Source organism: Canis lupus, chromosome 11, assembly GCF_011100685.1.
Source record: "Canis lupus familiaris isolate Mischka breed German Shepherd chromosome 11, alternate assembly UU_Cfam_GSD_1.0, whole genome shotgun sequence".
In the NCBI taxonomy this organism is placed as follows: domain Eukaryota; kingdom Metazoa; phylum Chordata; class Mammalia; order Carnivora; family Canidae; genus Canis; species Canis lupus.
Genome location: NC_049232.1, coordinates 8,747,656 through 8,769,555, shown reverse-complemented (window position 1 = coordinate 8,769,555; position 21,900 = coordinate 8,747,656). Strand labels below are relative to the sequence as shown.

The following is a 21,900-nucleotide window of genomic DNA, read 5'->3' as shown; positions in this document are numbered from 1 at the left end:
TAAATTTTAAAATAGTTTAATCTTTGCTGTAGAGTATGTAAAATTATTTTCCATGTCGATTCAAGTCATAGACCCATCCCAGTAATCTGCTGCTACTACAGGAAAGAATAGTTGTATATTTATCTTTCAAGCATAGTTCCAGGGGTGCATCCTAATGTCCTATGCACAAAGCTGGGCATGTTAATTTCAGATCTTACTGAGATTTGATGGAAATTCTACATTCAATTTTTTTCACAACTCAGGAGATTAAAAAGAAAAAAATGATCTTGGGTGAGGAAAAGATCTAATTTTAATATACTTATCTGTATTAGCCTAGGTAGAAGTAGACATTAGTCCTAATTTTTTTTTAGAAAATCTCAATATTTAAAGAATCAAATTAATACTGACAACAACACGAAAAAAAAGTAAAGCAGAATGCACCTTTTATTTTCAGGTACCTAAAGCAATTAAGTAATGTTAATTTTTGCAAAACTCAAAAGGATTCAGTTGGATCTCTGGTAAAAATGACTGGCATAATTAATCTTTGTATACTTTCTCAAAGTACTATGATTTATGGGAAAAATAGCATATATTAAAACTACTATGAAGGTAACAATAATGATTTAAAAAACCTTCCAGGGCATAATTTTTATAAAATTACTTGATTATTTTCTGTGTAAATAAGTAAACATATGATCAGTTTTTCCCCCAATCCTGTATTCTATTTAATTTTACCTTGGCTTCTGTCTCTGCTCTCCCCGATATCAGTGCTGGTAGTTGCAATTGTATCTGCTAAGGCCATCAGAGACATCTGCTCCATCCGGCTGAGTCCTGGTAAACTGGAATGAAGTAAGTGGCCAGAAAGAACCTGAGCATGCTCAGGACCAAAGTAAGTTGGACTGTACTGCGAAAGGTCAATGACCCTGGGCTTGGTATTTTCTTCATCTGTCTCTAACACATGATGATCAGTCATTAAAGTTGGGATCTGAAAAAGCTCATCATAACTTTCTTTTGACACCTGGTTTGAATTATTTAAGGTACTCTGATTACTGGACTTCTCTAAAGATGAGCAGCAGCTATCATCATCTGCTGCAAGTAAGGCATATAAAGGAAGTGGAGGGACAGAATCTATTTCTGTGTAATCTGTATTTTCACTTTTGTTGAAAGCCTGGGGGTCTCTGGTAGTGCTTCCACTAGCACTGATAGTGAGAGACCTAAGGCGGCGCTCATGATTGGATTCAGCTTCATTCAGAGCCACAACCTCTCCAGCAATGCACTTGACAAGGTGTGACAAGATGGCTTTTGCTCTCCGAACCTTGCCAAGGTCCATGAGTTCCAAAAGCTGCAAGGGATGATACTGAGGTAAAGTTGGGGAAAGAACATGGGCTGCTTCAAAAAGACCTGAATCTTCCACATCCACAGATGGATCAAAGGCAGTTTTCTTTCCACAGATTTTCTGGGCAAGACTGGTCATAGATCGAGTCAGAGTTTTCTTTGGAGGATGTAATCCAGAACTCGATGAGTTACTCTGTTTTATTAAACTTATTATAGATGGAGTGCTCCCATTGTATGAATCTGTTATAACCGGTTCCTGCTTAGAAGATGGCTGCCACTGGGAATAGACATGCATTTCACAATCCATTCCTACCACCAGAATACCATCCCGGACCCACGATAAAGAAACAGGAAAAGGTGGAGAGCCTTCTACAGAAGAAACCAAGTCCATACTTCTTAAGAGTACAAATTTAGAAAGTGGCACAGCTTTAGTACTTTCCCAGAGAGGAAATGCTAGGCTTTCTTTACCAGCCTGTTCTTGTATCTTGCCAGCCAGGGGTCCATACATAAAAAGTTTTGATCCAATTCCTACAGTGAGGATATGAGAACCATCTTCTCTAGACATCCAATCTAAGTGAACTAAGTGCTTTGTGTTTGATGTGATACTCTCTTTACTAGATAAGTACACCTCTTGCTTATTATAAGCCACTAAATTGCTATCAATACTAATACCAGAATCTAACACTGTATTCAGTTCATCTAAATGAATTGTCTGTTCAAGGACCCAACATGAACCTCCTGTAGACTCACATTCAAAAATACTGACATGCATTAGAAAGTCCTGAGAAGACCTACTATTAGATGCAGGCTGCTTAAATGCTACTGCTAACCTATTTGTATGTGCACAGCTAACTTCTACAGGCCTACCAGGGATGGTTATACTACTATTGCTATGAAGCCCATCTTCGATAAGCAATGGCCATTCTTCCCAAACGTATTCAAGATTCATTCTTTCATTCTTTGATGTGTCAGATTCTCCGTCTGTGACTCTGCATCTCCAGAATCTTACTTTCTCATCCGAGCATGAAGTTGCCAATAAGTAAGGAGCACTGCACACAGGATATATGGAAGAGGAACTCAGATGTCCTAAAATAAAAATAATCCATTAACAAAATGTCAAATTTGGTTAAATATTTCTGTTTTCATGTACTAAAGTCCTTGTATAAAGCACTGTTAACAACAAGAAAACCTATATTTAGTTTATGAGTCAACAAAATCAGTAAAAAGCTTTTAAGGACTTCAAAAAGGAATACAAAAAGGAAAATATTATCAAAACCTAGAGCTGAAAGAGAACTATGAGGTAATTTCAATTCCTATATCTTACAGGTAAGGACCCCTGACCAAGTGTGTATAGTATCTCATGCTAAATCCAACAGGTCGAATAAGACAGAATTAGAAAACCTGAATTCTCAGGTTTGAGAACCTGGTTCTCAGACCAGCATTCTTTTCACCTAATTCTTATTACCCAATTCTTATAAATCTTATTTTAAAGATACCAATACATTTTTAAAATGGTGTCAACACTTATGGCTCCTTCTCTTCAGTATTTTTACCATTTTGTGAGCAGTCTGTGCTTACCTAACTTATGAAATGGATCCTCCATAATTGAAGGGTATTTGATACTACTGATGCTTACAAGATTCTTAAGCGTGACAAAATGTTTCCTGTCTTTTTTTTTTAAAGATTTTATTTGAGAGCATGAGTGAGAGATAGCATGAATGGGGGGAGGGGCAGAGGGAGAGGAAGAAGCAGACTCCCCACTGAGCAGGGAATCCAATGTGTGGGCTCAATCTCAGGAACCCAGGATCATAACGTGTGCCAAAGGCAGATGTTTAACTGACTGAGCCAACCAGGTGCTCCACATTTCCTGTCCTTAATTTAATTATAAACTCTTAATTTCCTAAATCATTGGCAAGCTTTCCTTTTAAGATAGTAGTGACTATTTTAGGCTTTGCTAGCCACAAACAGAGTCTCTACTCCAACTATTCCAGAGTCTCTACTCCAACTATTCCACGCTGCCAGTCTAGAGTAAAAGCAGGTATACACAAAAGTAAATCAATAAGTGTAGCTAGGTTTAATCAAAGGTATTTACAAAACAGGTATCGGGCCTATAGTCTGCCAACTCCTGTCCTAAATTATTAAACTTAAAAGACTAGTTATAATATAGAAATGTTATATAGGACATTATACTTCAAAAGCATTTTGACATAATTTTAAGTTTTCCTAAAAAAAAAAAAAAAACCTAAAGGAATATAGCAGTATTGCTGAAGGATACAAATAGTATTGTTCATTGGTATGTCTGAGCTGAACAGAGAATAGCTTACCTTCCTAAGAGATGCATTAAAAATAAGTTCTTAAGACTAGCTTTTACTGTCTGCTGTTTTTGCCAAACAAAACAAATTTCTTTTTCCCTAGAACTCTTCTTCTTCTGCCCAAATTACTTGGACCAAAGTTAAATAAGAGGACTGTTTCTAGAAATATTTCTCTTACATTTGCCATATTGTCTTAATTGGAGTTCAGCAGTGAAGATCATACTGTTCTGGCTAAGGGAACAGCTCTTAAAATTGTGTCAATGCAAACATTCATTTTCAAACTTTAATCTCCCTTGCGTTGATGCTTCTTTTAGTAAAATATACAAAGAAGTAGAATTAAAAGTTATCAGAATACTGTTAATACCGCAACTCCTGCTGCTAATTTCACCAATTAAAAATGAGTAAGAACCTGATATATCAATAAAGCCCTAAGAAGTATTCAAAGTCATAAATCCAAAAAAAATGACAGAGAAGTAGAAAAGAACAAAAATACACACATGACAATGAAAACCAAAGAACTGAATGATAAAATGACGGATTTTGTCTTGGTTTTCTTGATACCCTAGAACTGTGGTCCGTAATCTATCTTATGTACAATCAGAATCATCTGGGTACCTTGCTAAAATAGCCTTTAGGTGCACCACAGAGTTTTTAATTCAGTAAATCCAGCATGTAGCCCAAGAATTTTTACTTCTAACGAGGTCCCAGATCACGCTCATGTTCCTGGTCTGGGTATCACATTTTGAGAACTGCCGCCCTAGGATAAAGATGATAGGTATATACTGGGACCCACACAGTCAGAATCCTATAGGGCACACAACTCTAGGCGGTCACTACCAGTATTATCAAAGATGACAAATAAGGCACAACCATGTTATTATCTCTGCACAGGAAACTCTGGGTTTTTCTTCATAATGACACCATAAAAATTTGTTTGGGAAATCAATATTTAAGACTACAAATGGTTGACAAATGCAGAATAATCTGAAAACATATTGAGAATTTATTTAAGTTTTAAATTCAGGGTAAAGATAGTATTTCCAATTCTGCTTCAACATGATTTACAAACAGGTAGTTGTGCCTCTTTTTAAATACCTTACTAAATATTCATGGATTACCAAGTTTGATTAGTCTCTTTTCACAAACTATACAAACCTGCTGATGGCTTAACACTTATTATTTCAACTCCTTCTGGCAAATTCAACTCTTGGCTATAAACCATTTCTGAAGACAGAGTCAACTTGCTGGTACTCTGGAGATTTGCTCTGCAAGCCTGATACTTCTGTGAAAAAGGAGATACGATCTTCTCTGGAGAAGAAGAATAATGTTCTTCTGGCTGCCAAACTGCTTCAGATATTTTTGTATCTACTTTTTCATCTATAAAACACATAAGAACCATAAACCGAGGGGGGGAACCTGTGAATCTTCAAATTGCTACATTTTATAATCCCAAAGCCTTATAAAAATAAAAAATAAAACAACATATTAATAGAATTCTTTATGGCCAGAATATCAGAGAATCTGATTAACTGAATAAAATACAATTATTTTCACTCAACAGGTTTAAAAACATGCACTGCTCTAACCACATATAATTTGTTAATTTAAGTCTACTTAAAGTTCAAAAGATTAAAAAAAAACTTACCCAATGAGACAGGAGTGGACTTTAAATGTAAATTCCACATGTGTAACAATGAACGGTTGCCTTGGGTGCCCTCAATTACAATTAGGTAGAATTTCTCAGAAAACCCATTAGGTAAGCTGCCTGTTGGTATTAATATTTTTCACTATTAACATGGATAAGTGAGACAACTTATTAAATATGCCAAGTTAAAATAAATGAATTAAAAAAAAAAACTCTTACCTAAGGTTCAAATGCAACCAATTTTTTACGTGAATTTGTATTAAATTAAAATTTTAATAATTACATGTATGCTACACTTTTCATTTCTAAATTGACATGCTTAAAAAATTCACACATTACAGTAATCACTATGACCTTATTCACATAGGTTCGACCATAATAAGGCAATTTCTGAACAGGTGCAACTATGTGACAGATACTTTAAATCAACATATTATAATTAAAACTGTATTGCTGGGGATCCCTGGATGGCTCAGTGATTTAGTGCCTGCCTTCAGCCCAGGGCGAAGTCCTGGAGTCCCGAGATCAAGTCCCACATCAGGCTCCCTACATGGAGCCTGCCTCTCTCTCTGTGTCTCTCATGAATAAATAAATAAAATATTTAAATAATAAAAAAAATAAAAACGTATTGCCAAACATATTTCAAGGTAAATAACTTTCACAATGGAATGACTTATTAATGAAGTTTATTAAGATTCAAAATAAAAGTATTCCTCATTCACATTTGAGAAAAATTTTCTTAGTCAAACTGCATGATTTAAGCAGCACACAAGCTGCTCAAAATAAACTAAAAAGCAACAATACCGGGGCAAGATGGCAGAAGAGTAGGTTCTACAAATCACCGGTCCCCACCAAATTACCTAAACTTCAAAATCATCCTGAAAATCTATAAATTCGGCCTGAGATTTAAAGAGACAGCAGCTGGAATGCTACAGTGAGAAGAGCTTGCGCTTCTATCAAGGTAGGCAGACAGGGGGGGAAAAAAGAAATAAAGAAACAAAAGGCATCCAAAGGGGAAGGGCCCCGTGAGGAGCCCGGCTAAGGCCGTGGTGAGTGCCCCCAGGACAGTAGAGCCCCGACCCGGAGAAGCAGGAGCTGCACCAATCTTCACGGGCGGAAAGGCCTCCCAGGGAGTTGCAGCAGGACCCCAGGAAGGCGAGGATGCCCTCGGGCTCCCTGGAACAGTTAAGAGACACCTGCGCCCCCGGGGAGAGTGCGCCGAGCTCCCTGAAGGGCTGCAGAGCGCACGCACACACGGCTGGACCCGGGAGCTCGGAAGGGGCTCGGGCGGTGGCGCTGCGTGGAGGGGGCTGCAGGGCGGGAGCAGCTCAGAGGGACTCGGGCGGCGGCTCCGCGGAAGGGGATGTGGGGCCCGGGAGCAGCTCCAAGGCAGCTCCCGTCAGAGGAAGAGGCTCCGTGCGGAGGGGGCTGCACGGCTCCAGGAGCAGCTCAGACGGGCTCGGGCAGCGGCTCCCGCGGAGGAGGCTGCGCAGCCACCGGGAAAGCGAATCCAACAGCGCAGGCCCAGGAGCACTGGGCCCTGGGACAGAGCCCAAGATCCGGCCTCCCCTCCCAACCCCCACAGGCAGAGGCCAGGAGGGCCCAGGACCGCAAGGACTCTCCTGCCCCGAGCTAAGCAGATCAGCGGCCCCGCCCCAGAGCCTCCAGGCCCTGCAGACGGAGAGCTCCGTAGTTACTGTGGGGGCTGACTCCAGGGCTGCAGAGCTGCCTCTGCCACCGTGGTTGTTCCTCCTGGGTCCTCACGGGGTAAACAACCCCCACTGAGCCCTGCACCAGGCAGGGGCAGAGCAGCTCCCCCAAGTGCTAACACCTGAGACTCAGCACAACAGGCCCCTCCCCCAGAAGACCAGCTATATGGACAAGTTCCAGGGGAAGTCAAGGGACTTAAAGTATGCAGAATCAGAAGATACTCCCCCATGTTTTTGTTTTTGTTTTTGCTTTTTGATTTGTTTGCTTCCCCCACCCCTTTTTTTTTCCTTTCTTTCTTTCTCTTTCTCTTTTTCTTCTCTTTTTTTTCTTCCTTTTTTCTTTTTCTCTTTTCTTTCCTTCTTTCTCTCCTTTTTCTCCTTTTCCCAATACAACTTGTTTTGGGCCACTCTGCACTGAGCAAAATGACTAGAAGGAAAACCTCACCTCAAAAGAAAGAATCAGAAACAGTCCTCTCTCCCACAGAGTTACAAAATCTGGATTACAATTCAATGTCAGAAAGCCAATTCAGAAGCACTATTACAGAGCTACTGGTGGCTCTAGAAAAAAGCGTAAAGGACTCAAGAAACTTCATGACTGCAGAATTTAGATCCAATCAGGCAGAAATTAAAAATCAATTGAATGAGATACAATCCAAACTAAAAGTCCTAACGACCAGGGTTAAGACCAGGGTTAATGAGGTGGAAGAACGAGTGACATAAAAGACAAGTTGATGGCAAAGAGGGAAACTGAGGAAAAAAGAGACAAACAATTAGAAGACCATGAAGACAGATTAAGGGAAATAAACGACAGCCTGAGGAAGAAAAACCTACGTTTAATTGGGGTTCCCAAGGGCGCCAAAAGGAACAGAGGGCCAGAATATGTATTTGAACAAATCATAGCTGAAAACTTTCCTAATCTGGGAAGGGAAACAGGCATTCAGATCCAGGAAATAGAAAGATCCCCTCCTAAAATCAATAAAAACCGTTCAACACCTCGACATTTAATAGTGAAGCTTGCAAATTCCAAAGATAAAGAGAAGATCCTTAAAGCAGCAAGAGACAAGAAATCCCTGACTTTTATGGGGAAGAGTATTAGGGTAACAGCAGACCTCTCCACAGAGACCTGGCAGGCCAGAAAGGGCTGGAAGGATATATTCAGGGTCCTAAATGAGAAGAACATGCAACCAAGAATACTTTATCCAGCAAGGCTCTCATTCAAAATGGAAGGAGAGATAAAGAGCTTCCAAGACAGGCAGGAACTGAAAGAATATGTGACCTCCAAACCAGCTCTGCAAGAAATTTTAAAGGGACTCTTAAAATTCCCCTTTAAGAAGTTGTTCAGTGGAACAATCCACAAAAACAAGGACTGAATAGATATCATGGTGACACTAAATTCATACCTTTCAATAGTAACTCTGAACGTGAACGGGCTTAATGACCCCATCAAAGGCACAGGGTTTCAGACTGGATAAAAAAGCAGGACCCATCTATTTGCTGTCTACAAGAGACTCATTTTAGACAGAAGGACACCTACAACCTGAAAATAAAAGGTTGGAGAACCATTTACCATTCAAATGGTCCTCAAAAGAAAGCAGGGGTAGCCATCCTTATATCAGATAAACTAAAATTTACCCCAAAGACTGTAGTGAGAGATGAAGAGGGACACTATCTCATACTTAAAGGATCTAGCCAACAAGAGGACTTAACAATCCTCAATATATATGCCCCGAATGTGGGAGCTGCCAAATATATCAATCAATTAATAACCAAAGTGAAGAAATACTTAGATAATAATACACTTATACTTGGTGACTTCAATCTACCTCTGTCTATACTCGATAGGTCTTCTAAGCACAACATCTCCAAAGAAACGAGAGCTTTAAATGATACACAGGACCAGATGGATTTCACAGATATCTACAGAACTTTACATCCAAACTCAACTGAATACACATTCTTCTCAAGTGCACATGGAACCTTCTCCAGAATAGACCATATACTGGGTCACAAATCAGGTCTGAACCGATACCAAAAGATTGGGATCGTCCCCTGCATATTCTCAGACCATAATGCCTTGAAATTAGAACTAAATCACAACAAGAAGTTTGGAAGGACCGCAAACACGTGGAGGTTAAGGACCATCCTGCTAAAAGATGAAAGGGTCAACCAGGAAATTAAGGAAGAATTAAAAAGATTCATGGAAACTAATGAGAATGAAGATACAACCCTTCAAACTCTTTGGGATGTAGCAAAAGCAGTCCTGAGGGGGAAATACATCGCAATACAAGCATCCATTCAAAAACTGGAAAGAACTCCAATACAAAAGCTAACCTTACACCTAAAGGAGCTAAAGAAAAAACAGCAAATAGATCCTACACCCAGCAGAAGAAGAGAGTTAATAAAGATTTGAGCAGCAAGAGACAAGAAATCCCTGACTTTTATGGGGAAGAGTATTAGTATTAGCAGAACTCAACGAAATCGAGACCAGAAGAAGTGTGGAACAGATCAACAAAACCAGGAGTCGGTTCTTTGAAAGAATTAATAAGATAGATAAACCATTAGCCAGCCTTATTAAAAAGAAGAGAGAGAAGACTCAAATTAAGAAAATCATGAATGAGAAAGGAGAGATCACTACCAACACCAAGGAAATACAAACGATTTTAAAAACATATTATGAACAGCTATACGCCAATAAATTAGGCAATCTAGAAGAAATGGACGCATTCCTGGAAAGCCACAAACTACCAAAACTGGAACAGGAAGAAATAGAAAACCTGAACAGGCCAATAACCAGGGAGGAAATTGAAGCAGTCATCAAAAACCTCCCAAGACACAAAAGTCCAGGGCCAGATGGCTTCCCAGGGGAATTCTATCTAACGTTTAAAGAAGAAACCATACCTATTCTCCTAAAGCTGTTTGGAAAGATAGAAAGAGATGGAGTACTTCCAAATTCGTTCTATGAGGCCAGCATCACCTTAATTCCAAAACCAAAGATCCCACCAAAAAGGAGAATTATAGACCAATATCCCTGATGAACATGGATGCAAAAATTCTCAACAAGATACTAGCCAATAGGATCCAACAATACATTAAGAAAATTATTCACCATGACCAAGTAGGATTTATCCCCGGGACACAAGGCTGGTTCAACACCCGTAAAACAATCAATGTGATTCATCATATCAGCAAGAGAAAAACCAAGAACCATATAATCCTCTCATTAGATGCAGAGAAAGCATTTGACAAAATACAGCATCCATTCTTGATCAAAACTCTTCAGGGGATCCCTGGGTGGCGCAGTGGTTTAGCGCCTGCCTTTGGCCCGGGGCGTGATCCTGGAGACCCGGGATCGAATCCCACGTCGGGCTCCTGGTGCATGGAGCCTGCTTCTCCCTCTGCCTATGCCTCTGCTTCTCTCTCTCTCTGTGTGACTATCATAAAAGAAAAAAAAAAAAAAAAAACTCTTCAGAGTGTAGGGATAGAGGGAACATTCCTCAACATCTTAAAAGCCATCTACAAAAAGCCCACAGCAAATATCATTCTCAATGGGGAAGCACTGGGAGCCTTTCCCCTAAGATCAGGAAAAGACAGGGATGTCCACTCTCACCACTGCTATTCAACATAGTACTGGAAGTCCTAGCCTCGGCAATCAGACAACAAAAAGACATTAAAGGCATTCAAATTGGCAAAGAAGAAGTCAAACTCTCCCTCTTCGCCGATGACATGATACTCTACATAGAAAACCCAAAAGCCTCCACCCCAAGATTGCTAGAACTCATACAGCAATTAGGTAGCGTGGCAGGATACAAAATCAATGCCCAGAAGTCAGTGGCATTTCTATACACTAACAATGAGACTGAAGAAAGAGAAATTAAGGAGTCAATCCCATTTACAATTGCACCCAAAAGCATAAGATACCTAGGAATAAACCGAACCAAAGAGGTAAAGGATCTATACCCTAAAAACTATAGAACACTTCTGAAAGAAATTTAGGAAGACGCAGAGATGGAAAAATATTCCATGCTCATGGATTGGAAGAATTAATATTGTGAAAATGTCAATGTTACCCAGGGCAATTTACAAATTTAATGCAATCCCTATCAAAATACCATGGACTTTCTTCAGAGAGTTAGAACAAATTATTTTAAGATCTGTGTGGAATCAGAAAAGACCCCGAACAGCCAGGGGAATTTTAAAAAAGAAAACCATATCTGGGGGCATCACAATGCCAGATTTCAGGTTGTACCACAAAGCTGTGGTCATCAAGACAGGGTGGTACTGGCACAAAAACAGACACATAGATCAATGGAACAGAATAGAGAACCCAGAAGTGGACCCTGAACTTTATGGTCAACTAATATTCGATAAAGGAGGAAAGACTATCCACTGGAAAAAAGACAGTCTCTTCAATAAATGGTGCTGGGAAAATTGGACATCCACATGCAGAAGAATGAAACTAGACCACTCTCTTTCACCATACACAAAGATAAACTCAAAATGGATGAAAGATCTAAATGTGAGACAAGATTCCATCAAAATCCTAGAGGAGAACACAGGCAACACCCTTTTTGAACTCGGCCACAGTAACTTCTTGCAAGATACATCCACGAAGGCAAAAGAAACAAAAGCAAAAATGAACTATTGGGACTTCATCAAGATAAGAAGCTTTTGCACAGCAAAGGATACAGTCAACAAAACTCAAAGACAACCTACAGAATGGGAGAAGATATTTGCAAATGACGCATCAGATAAAGGGCTAGTTTCCAAGATCTATAAAGAACTTCTTAAACTCAACACCAAAGAAACAAACAATACAATCATGCAATGGGCAAAAGACATGAACAGAAATCTCACAGAGGAAGACATAGACATGGCCAACAAGCACATGAGAAAATGCTCCGCATCACTGACCTTCAGGGAAATACAAATCAAAACCACAATGAGATACCACCTCACACCAGTGAGAATGGGGAAAATTAACAAGGCAGGAAACCACAAATGTTGGAGAGGACGGGGAGAAAAGGGAACCCTCTTACACTGTTGGTGGGAATGTGAACTGGTGCAGCCACTCTGGAAAACTGTGTGGAGGTTCCTCAAAGAGTTAAAAATAGACCTGCCCTACGACCCAGCAATTGCACTGTTGGGGATTTACCCCAAAGATACAGATACAATGAAACGCCGGGACACCTGTACCCCAATGTTTATAGCAGCAATATCCACAATAGCCAAACTGTGGAAGGAGCCTCAGTGTCCATCGAAAGATGAATGGATAAAGAAGATGTGGTTTATGTATACAATGGAATATTACTCAGCCATTAGAAACGACAAATACCCACCATTTGCTTCAACGTGGATGGAACTGGAGGGTATTATGCTGAGTGAAGTAAGTCAATCGGAGAAGGACAAACATTGTATGTTCTCATTCATTTGGGGAATATAAATAATAGTGAAAGGGAATATAAGGGAAGGGAGAAGAAATGTGTGGGAAATATCAGAAAGGGAGACAGAACGTAAAGACTCCTAACTCTGAGAAACGAACTAGTGGTGGTGGAAGGGGAGGAGGGCAGGGGGTGGGGGTGGCTGGGTGACGGGCACTGAGGGGGCACTTGACGGGATGAGCACTGGGTGTTATTCTGTATGTTGGTAAATTGAACACCAATAAAAAATAAATTTATTTAAAAAAATAAATAAATAAAAATAAACTAAAAAGCTACATCTCAAATATAAAATCAAAAAAATAAAATAAAATAAAATATAAAATCAGTGACTCACTATTAGCTGAAAAAAAGTGAACTTGGTTTAATGACTGACTTTAATCCAAGTTCTCTTAACTATGTACAAAATTATGTAAAGAAAAATTATAAAAACTATAGAAATCATAGGACGTATAAAAATCAGAAAAATAACCAGAAACATCTAAAGTCATACTGTGTTAAGATACTAAATGAAAAGGTGACTTTGGTAATATGTTCTGTGTGAGTTAAGCATTTAAGTTACAAGAGTTAAGAGGAAGGAGAGGAAAAGGGATTATGACTGAAGGAAAAAAAGATCAGAGAGCAACCCATTTCTAATAATTTTACTAACAAGAAAGAATGTAATAATGAAGGTAGCTGAGAAATGGTTCTTCTCTTCTTGACATTAGAACAAAGTAAGATGAACACATTATACTTTGGGTATGTTCTGGAAAATTGATAATGAAGATAATAGTTTTTCAGTAAAACTCAGTAAGAATTCCCAGAATATTATTAAAACTAGGAAAAATATTTAGTTTTAAAGAGAAAAAAATAAGTTAAAAATTGAATCCTAGAAAAGATAATGCTAGAATAGATTTAAGATCACAAAATTCAACTTGAAGCATAAAAGAGTAGTTTCTTTAAGAAAAAAACTTAGAGATTTGAATTGTTAAAAATATTAATGTTCTTAATATTTTATTTTATTTATTTTTTAAAGATTTTATTTATTTATTCATGAGAGACACACACACACACACACACACACACACACAGAAAGAGAGAAAGAGAGAGGCAGAGAGAGAAGCGGGCTCCTCGCAGGGAGCCCGATGTGGGACTCGATCCCAGATTCTGGGATCACGCCCTGCGCTAAAGGCAGACGCTCAACCGCTGAGCCATCCAGGTGTCTCTGTTCTTAATATTTTAATATAAAAAAGGAAAAGTAAAGGACATTTTGTTGATATAACTAACCCTTTATCCTGTACCTGACATCTTTATTTTCCTTTCTCAGTATCTTTCCATCACTGTATTCAGAGCTTACCAAAGCACTGTGCTTTTGCACAGTTCATGAATTCTCAGGGAAAATCACAGACTAAGTGGAAACAGTGGTAAGAAATTAGACATTTGACATGACAGTGCAAAACTCATAGGAAAAGAAAACTGAATGGGACGCCTGTGTGGCTCAGTGGTTGAGTGTCTGCCTTTGGCCCAGGGCATGATCCTGGTGTTCTGGGATGGAGTCCCACATTGGGCTCCCTGCATGGAGCCTGCTTCTCCCTCTGCCTATGTCTCTGCCTCCCTCTCTGTGTCTCTCATGAAAATTTTTTTAAAAAAAGAAAAGAAAATTGGAAAAACTTGGAATTAAGAAACAATATACAAGTAAGAAAAATAATCTGGAGCAAATACAGAAGAAAAATAGTATTACTTGGGGCTTAATAATGGACTTTTAAAAGCCTGAGGCTGTATAGTTCATTTATAAGGAAAGTCATTTTTCTTTTTTTCTCACCAGGAAAGTGATTGCTAAGTTTGGTTTGGCTCTGTACTTGAAACTGATGACCAAGAAATTTTGATCTTCATTTTGTTCTGTTTTCCTCTATGCAAAATAACAATTTTAAGTGGAGGAGTTTAATATAATTTTTAAAAATGTTTATGAAAGTATTAATTGAAACACCTTGTCTTTAAATTTTAACTTGAAGTTTTAAAAGCTACTGTTTTAAAAGTGTAGATTTCTAAAGGGTCAGGTGTCCCCATATTATCCTAATTTTTAGTATAGGATCCTATCCATGCAAAGAGTACTCATACATTAATAATAAAAAACATCTCTTATTATGCTTTTTAAAAGATATAACTGACAAACCCCTTTAATTTTTTTCATGTTTATTTCCTGGTTTAAGAATAAAAAACTACTGATATTTATATAAATAACATCACAAACCTACATAGAAAAATTTTAAGTTCACATATGATGATATGAAACATTATATTAACTTATCTTTATTAACTGTTTAACATACTCTACATATTTCTCATTACATAAAAAGACTATTTTTTACCTGCATCAGATAACATTCTGTCTTTTCCCAGACTTTTCTTCTCAAGGTTATTCAAAATGAAATCTTCTTGAAAAACATGAAGCAGCTGGGTTTTTCTGCCTTGCTGAATGTAAATAAACACCAACATAAGTTGATTTATATATTATTTACCTAATGCTGAGTGGCCAGAAAAATAATACTTACAAGTTTGGTAATGGGATCTAATGCAATAATACATCCAGGCCTGGCTGTTGACTGTTGACTTACGATGTTAAACACTTCACCAACATATTTCTGTTTTTTAAAAAAAATGGACATCTCCTTTATTAAACAGTTAAATTAAAAAATAATAAATATGAAAATTCAGGCATAGTAGATAAATAATACATAAGTTCAAGTGGGGCTAAATAAATTGACAAGTCTCTTTCGTTATAAACATTCTAGGACTTTACCTTACTATTCATGATGTAGGAATGAATAAGAGTTATGGCTCAATGTAAAGAGCAAAAGCAATGAGTGGTGATTATTAGAGAGAAGAATATTTTACATCTATAAATGTGAAAGACTGACTTCAATGTCACAGAAATGTTGTAAGAATTAATGCTTTTTAGGCATTAATGTTGAAGTGAGAAAGATAGAGGTAAAGAAACAAGTTGATATTTACATAAATTTACATTTATGTATGCTGATTTCTCAAGCTACTTAATATCCTGACTGCTCTAGTCAAGGTCACATTGTTAAATTCGATCTTCATCACACTTAATCTATGAGCAGCATTTGATTCTACTTATCACTCCCTTCTTGAAATAATTGTCCTCACTTGGATTCCACTATATACCACATTCACCCCACTTTTAGCAATGGGATGCCCCAATGTTCAATCCTACCACTTCTACTTTCTTTCCTTCAGTGATCTCATCCAGCTCCATACCTTTAAATTCATATTCTGACAGCTACTTATTTTATATCCTCAGATCAGACCCTCTCTAAACTATGAGCATAAAGATGAGCATATTAGGTCTGTTGGGTGTTAAACAGGCATCTCAAAATTAACATGTTCAACACCAGGCTCTCAAATCCTCCTGCCCTTAAAAATCAGCCTCTTAGGCTTTCTTCCTAACTCAACTCAAGGTCTTTGTGCTCACACACAAACAGGGCATCATCCTCTTTTTCTCATACAAGCCCAACATCCAGTCCAATCCTGCCTGTTCCATGTTTGTACCACATCCAGATTTGACCAATTCTTCTCATCTTTATCACTACCACTTGCTACCGCTACCGTTCTACATCCCTTTGAGTCTCTCCTGGACTACTGTAAAGATTCTTGCATTAGCCTCTCTGATGCCACTTCTGCTTCCCATGTCTAATCTATAGAGCAGTCAGATCCTTTCAAAACCTAAGTGAGATCATATCAACCTGTCCTTGTCTCCTACAGTTTCTATGTTATTCACAGTAAAAGCCAAAGTTACCACAATGGCCCAGAATGGCTTGTAAGATCTGGCCAGGCTAATTTTCTAACCTTATCCCTGACTACACTCCACCTCACTTACTCTGTTCCAGCCACAACGTCCTCCTTGCTGCTCCTTTACAAACCAACATGCTCTGACCTCAGGATTTGTGCAATGGCTGTTTCTCTTCATAAAATACTCTTCCTTTAAATATCCATATAGCTAGCTCCTTCATTTCCTTCAGTTCCTTACTCAAATGGTACCCTTTCTGTGAGGCTTTTTCTGACCAGCACCTGACTTGGCAGTCCCTTCTGCAACAAGGTTTCTTTTGATAGTATTTATTAATATATTTTTACCTTTTTTTCTATACCCCCCTTCACTAGAATGTAATCTTAGATTTTTGTCTGTACTCTTCACATCTAAATTCCCAGCACTTAAATAATATCTGAAAAATAGAAGGCCCTCAATAAATATACATATTTCTACTATAACACTGTTATATATGTTTTGAAAAACGTTGCATTCTGAAAAACCACACATTAAAAATAACTTAGGGAAAAGACAGGATCAAAGCAGACCACTGACACCTATGCAGTTGTACAGCCAGAGTGTTAACAAAAACATTAACCAGTAGCTGAGGAGATGGCCTGAATCCCCTAAACAAGAAGCTCAGTATGGTTGAAGGTTACCTTAGAGTATATTTAAAAATACCAAACTAAGAGTGGAAATACTGGCCTACTGGAGGTGCCAAGACAATACAGATGGTGGGTGGTTATTAGCTGTGTAAAGGAAGAAGTGCCATTTGTCATAAGACAAAGTCTTCGCAATGGTGTTAGGATTCCTAACTGTACTGCAACCAAGCTGAGAGCTTTTTTCTTTTTTGGTTAAGATTAAAATTGTACTGTTACTTCAGCTCCCACTGCCTTAAAAAAAAAAAACTGCAGATGAACCAACATAAATTCCACATTTACACTGCCAGTGGTCTTCATTTATGTCTGAGCAAAGAAGCATTAGAGAAACACATATTGTATGACACTAGACTCTATTTTTGGAATGAATGAAAGAAATGGTTTCTTTTTAAAGAAGCTCAGAATCACTGTAATGGTACACTGCAAATGTGAAAAAAAATAACTAGAAAATATACATCTATTTATTATAAATTAAATGCCACAATTCTAGAACATGCCCAAAAAGTATAAATTAAGTATCTAAAAACATGATGCTATACACTTAATTTTAAAAGCCATTTACTTACAGAAATTTCAGGATTGGAAAGCTCATACAGGAGTTTCTTGGCATCAATAACAGCTTCGTATAATCTCAGATACTGTCCATCACTTGCTACAAAGCATGCACTAGGAGAGTTGCAGTATGCACCTAGAAAGTATTTACAAACATATAAAATTTAACCCTTACACAATGATGTCAGAAAATCTTAATTTCTTAAATAAAAATCAGAAAGCTTACCTAGACAGTAACTGGGTATAAGAGTAGGCAGCCACGCCACATTGGAAAATGCAGAAACATGTAGAGAATTAATCCGGGCAAGCTCAGAAACACCTCCAGAAAAAGACAATGGCCCAACCGGATCAACCCTCCAAAGAATAAGCTCACTATAAACAGCATTGGGATCCTGAAATGTTACATCAACGCTGCTTTTATTCTGTTGTGCCAATGAACATTCTTCAATATTTATAAGATCGTAAGGTTGCTTTTGGGTATCAACATCTGGTGTCCTTAGTGCATTATGGTGTGATGTTGTCAGCAATAATGGTAATACTGAGTGGCAAGCTAAATCATTAAGATGAAAGCGATGACCACAGTATCTGGATTTATGAGAAATACTGAGAACTGTAGAAAAAGCAGATTCTTCAGCAAAACTGACCAGCCACTGATTCAGAGAGCCATCAGCATGCTTTGAAATCATCATAACATTAGGAGTAAAAATGCTTAATTTTAAACTATTAGTTGATTTACTGTGGCCAGAAGAGATTAGCATTGATGTAGACCGTGTGAGGCTAGAAGGTTTTTGTTTCCCTTGCTGAATAGCCAAGTCAACGTTCTTGGTGCAGGCATACATCACTATGCTTTTACAGAGAGAGTTCGCATCACCTGTGGGAAAAGCTACAGGAATTCTGGAAACAAAGGACACCTGGAATTAAGAAAGCAAGCATTAGAACATATGAAACAATACAAAGTAGTATTACAAAACAGTACCCACATTTAACAAGAAGCATCTCTCCAGAGATCATAGTAATAGTACCTGGACTTGGCGAAACATACCAGGCTGGTATTCGTCCAGCCAATCCACATGCCAAACCAGCAAAGAGCCATCCATGGGATGAATACTGAATAACATGTCTGCATTTTTACTCCATTCAGACAAAAGTACTTCAATCTGATGATCAATGGCAGCTGATGGTAATGGTACAAAACTTGAATTTGGTACTACTTTATCACTGCCCAATTCCTTCTTTTCATGATTTATTTTCAGATCATCCACACCATCATCCATTTCTATAAGCAAAAGAATTCATGAACCAAGTATATACAATCAAACTATTAAGAAAGACCTTTGTAAATGCATTAAAGATGAAAAACATAAGTTTTCAAATAAACAAGAAATTGGCTCCCCTTTAAAAATAACTTTGCTCCAGGAACATAAGTCCACTAGAATTAACACAGCAGTCAGAGGGGCTATAGGACTGAGTCCTATATTAAATGGTAGAGGACTAATACTGGACTGGAGAATAGGTAAACTGGTTGTACCACAATTTTCTCAGAGGTAAAACATACTTCCCTGGAACTTAGTTTTTCTCAATGAAGGAATCAGAATTGGGTCTACAACTCTGGGGTGACTTATTCAAATGTATTATTGGAATGTAATTTGTACTTTCTTCATAATATCAGATTTTTAAAAACCTGAGTCTGCTATACTAGCAATGCTCTAGGTATATGCACTTACAACTGATATGACATCTTAAGGAAACTATTTTAAAGGAATACATTTACAATATCAAATTTCCAGATTTCCTTCCATATATAGGTAATTAATTTTTAACAAGCTCCCAGATAATGTCAATGTTAGTAGGCCACAAATAGTCCTTTAAGTAGTAAGGCCTAGGGGCTGACAGAAGATAAGCATAGAGAATCCTGAGTCTGTATCATCCAGTAAAAGAAGGTCACCTGGAACAGGAATACCAACACTGGATTATTAAATTAAATGAGCTAGTCCGAAGTTGTATTAAGCCACTGCAAATTTACATTTCTGATGATAGCTAGTGTTACTCTAATATAAAAATCTTGGCTATTTTCAATAAAACTTAACATTTTTCATCCTTCTTAAAGCTTTACCTTCGTCAGATTTTACATCTGCCTGATTAGAGTCTTCTACACTGGCCTCAGAAGATGGTTGTTCAAAACTTTTTCTAAGTTGCTGTAAAAAGACTTCCATGGACAAAGTAAAATGCAATTCTTTATTGTTCAGCCAATGTACCACAAAAGGCCCACTCTTCTCATTATTTTCACTTAGACTTAGAGATGTGATAGAAGGAAGAAGTGGAATATCTATAAGGAACAACAACAAAACACACACACAATATTTCTATCATTCTAACATACAAAACATTCACATCTCATATTTTTACTACTGTTAAATTTATTCTTAAACCTCTGTACTAGATTTTAAATAAGACACCCCCCTAAATAAATAAATAAATAAATAAATAAATAAATAAGACTCCCAACATGTTTGCCAAGATTATTATTAATGATAACAGCTTTTAAAAGTGGCAAATTCGGGGCAGCCCTGGTGGCGCAGCGGTTTAGCGCCGCCTGCAGCCCAGGGCGTGATCCTGGAGACCCTGGATCGAGTCCCACGTCAGGCTCTCTGTATGATGCCTGCTTCTCCCTCTGTCTGTGTCTCTGCCTCTCTCTCTCTCTGTATCTATGAATAAATAAATAAAATCTTAAAAAAAATAAAAAAATAAAAAAAATAAAAGTGGCAAATTTAACATAACTATTATTAAGGAAAACAATTATATATTCTCGGTCATAGAACATAGTTTATTTATGTATACATACAGATATTTTCTTTAGTTCAAAAAAATTCTTATTAAGAAAATCTATAATTTGTAGACATGTTAAGAGGTAAGTTTCCTTAAAAATGTCTCCAAGAGGGGATCCCTGGGTGGCTCAGCAGTTTAGCACCTGCCTTCGGCCCAGGGCGTAGTCCTGGAGTCCCTAGATCAAGTCCCACATCGGGCTCCCTATGTGGAGCCTGTTTCTCCCTCTGCCTGTGTCTCTGCCTCTCTCTCTCTCTTTGTGTCTCTCATGAATAAATAAATAAAATCTTAAAAAAAAAAATGTCTCCAAGAAAAATGCCATCAATATGTCAAAGGAATAAGTGATTGATCTAATTTTAACAACTTTTTAACTTAACTTATAAAATGAGCTACCTATCTAACTCTAAGCTAGATAATGCCAATTTATTAGCACCAAGATTCAAGTTGGAAAGTAGAAACTAAGATTCCCATCTTACACTCAAGGAAGGCATTCAAGACAAAAACAAGCTAAAAAAAATTCTTTCTTGGTATTACTTTTCATCTAGTTGCTAAATTAAGTATACTGAAGACAAATTCAGAGTAAATTGTAGCAAATGAAAATCCCTAATAGAAAGGTGAAGAAAAGTTTGTCTATCATCTTAAATCAAATCTAAATCTAGATCATGCTGGTATCTGCTGAACAGTAAAGGCTAGAATGGATTCAGGGAAGGTAAATTATTTCACAGAACAAATTTATTGATTTTTTTAAAGGAGAAGAAAAGTAATTTAATTACCTGTTTGAACAATGTATCAATTATTAGTCACCAATGAAAACAGAATTATAGGGGATGAATGATAAAGGAAAGAAGAACCTTCCTCCTATCCCTTCTATGGGGGCAAGAGTTGATAGATATATTCAATCCAATCCAAGCGCTGTTTATAAATGTATATTCATTACTATAGTTATTTGATTAGTATTTATCTATCCCCTGCTTAATGCAACATTTCAGGAGAGCAAGTTTCCAACACTATTATACCTTCAGCTCCTACCACTATTTCTAGTTGCTATATGGCACAGACTTTTTAGTAAAAGTTTTGAGGGACTGTACTGCCACCCTATTATGGATATACATTATTCCAGGGAATCAGACAGTGCCCTCAAGAATCCTATTAAGTATGATTTTCTAATTTTCGAGTTACAATCAACACAAAAGAGATCAGCAACGCCCCTAGGAGACCACAGACCTAGCTGTTAAATATGCAAGGAGAGGCTAATGTAGGCTTTTAGCAGCAGCATTCTTGGTTAAAGGAACTTTACATTTCTTCTATCTCTGGACCTCAAAGAATTTCATTAAAGCCATTTTTTTTATGAGAGGTCTTCAGGGAAAGGATATAAGAACTAGAATGAAAAGAAGTGTTCTCATGAGCTCCTCTCTTATATCTATTTCTATTGATGGGCAATTAAGTGAAGATCTGAGAATTTAGCCTTGAATAAGAAACACAACACCAAGAAAGGTCATTCCAAATGGTCTAACTTAGGGAAAGGAGATCTCCATAGTGTCTAGTCTAGCTGCTAGTATTATTTTGCTTTGATTTGTTCTACATATATGAATTTCCTTAAGGACTTTTTATCTAAATAAAAATTTTAGATAAAAAATTTGGAAGGT

General features: G+C 37.6%; 1 protein-coding gene across 8 annotated transcripts in view; it reads right to left on the bottom strand.

Moving 5' to 3' along the window:
- DMXL1 (Dmx like 1) overlaps positions 1-21,900 on the bottom strand; it is a 128,732-nt gene that overhangs the window by 66,386 nt on the left and 40,446 nt on the right. For all 8 annotated transcript variants that reach the window (XM_038551873.1, XM_038551868.1, XM_038551869.1 and 5 more), the window contains 9 exons: positions 19,545-19,757; positions 18,454-18,707; positions 17,658-18,342; positions 17,446-17,567; positions 14,947-15,036; positions 14,764-14,866; positions 5,272-5,391; positions 4,782-5,003; positions 715-2,400 (listed from right to left, as the gene is read on the bottom strand). In XM_038551873.1, the coding sequence (XP_038407801.1) occupies positions 715-2,400; positions 4,782-5,003; positions 5,272-5,391; positions 14,764-14,866; positions 14,947-15,036; positions 17,446-17,567; positions 17,658-18,342; positions 18,454-18,707; positions 19,545-19,757 (3,495 nt within the window). The remainder of the gene's footprint in view (positions 1-714; positions 2,401-4,781; positions 5,004-5,271; positions 5,392-14,763; positions 14,867-14,946; positions 15,037-17,445; positions 17,568-17,657; positions 18,343-18,453; positions 18,708-19,544; positions 19,758-21,900) is intronic.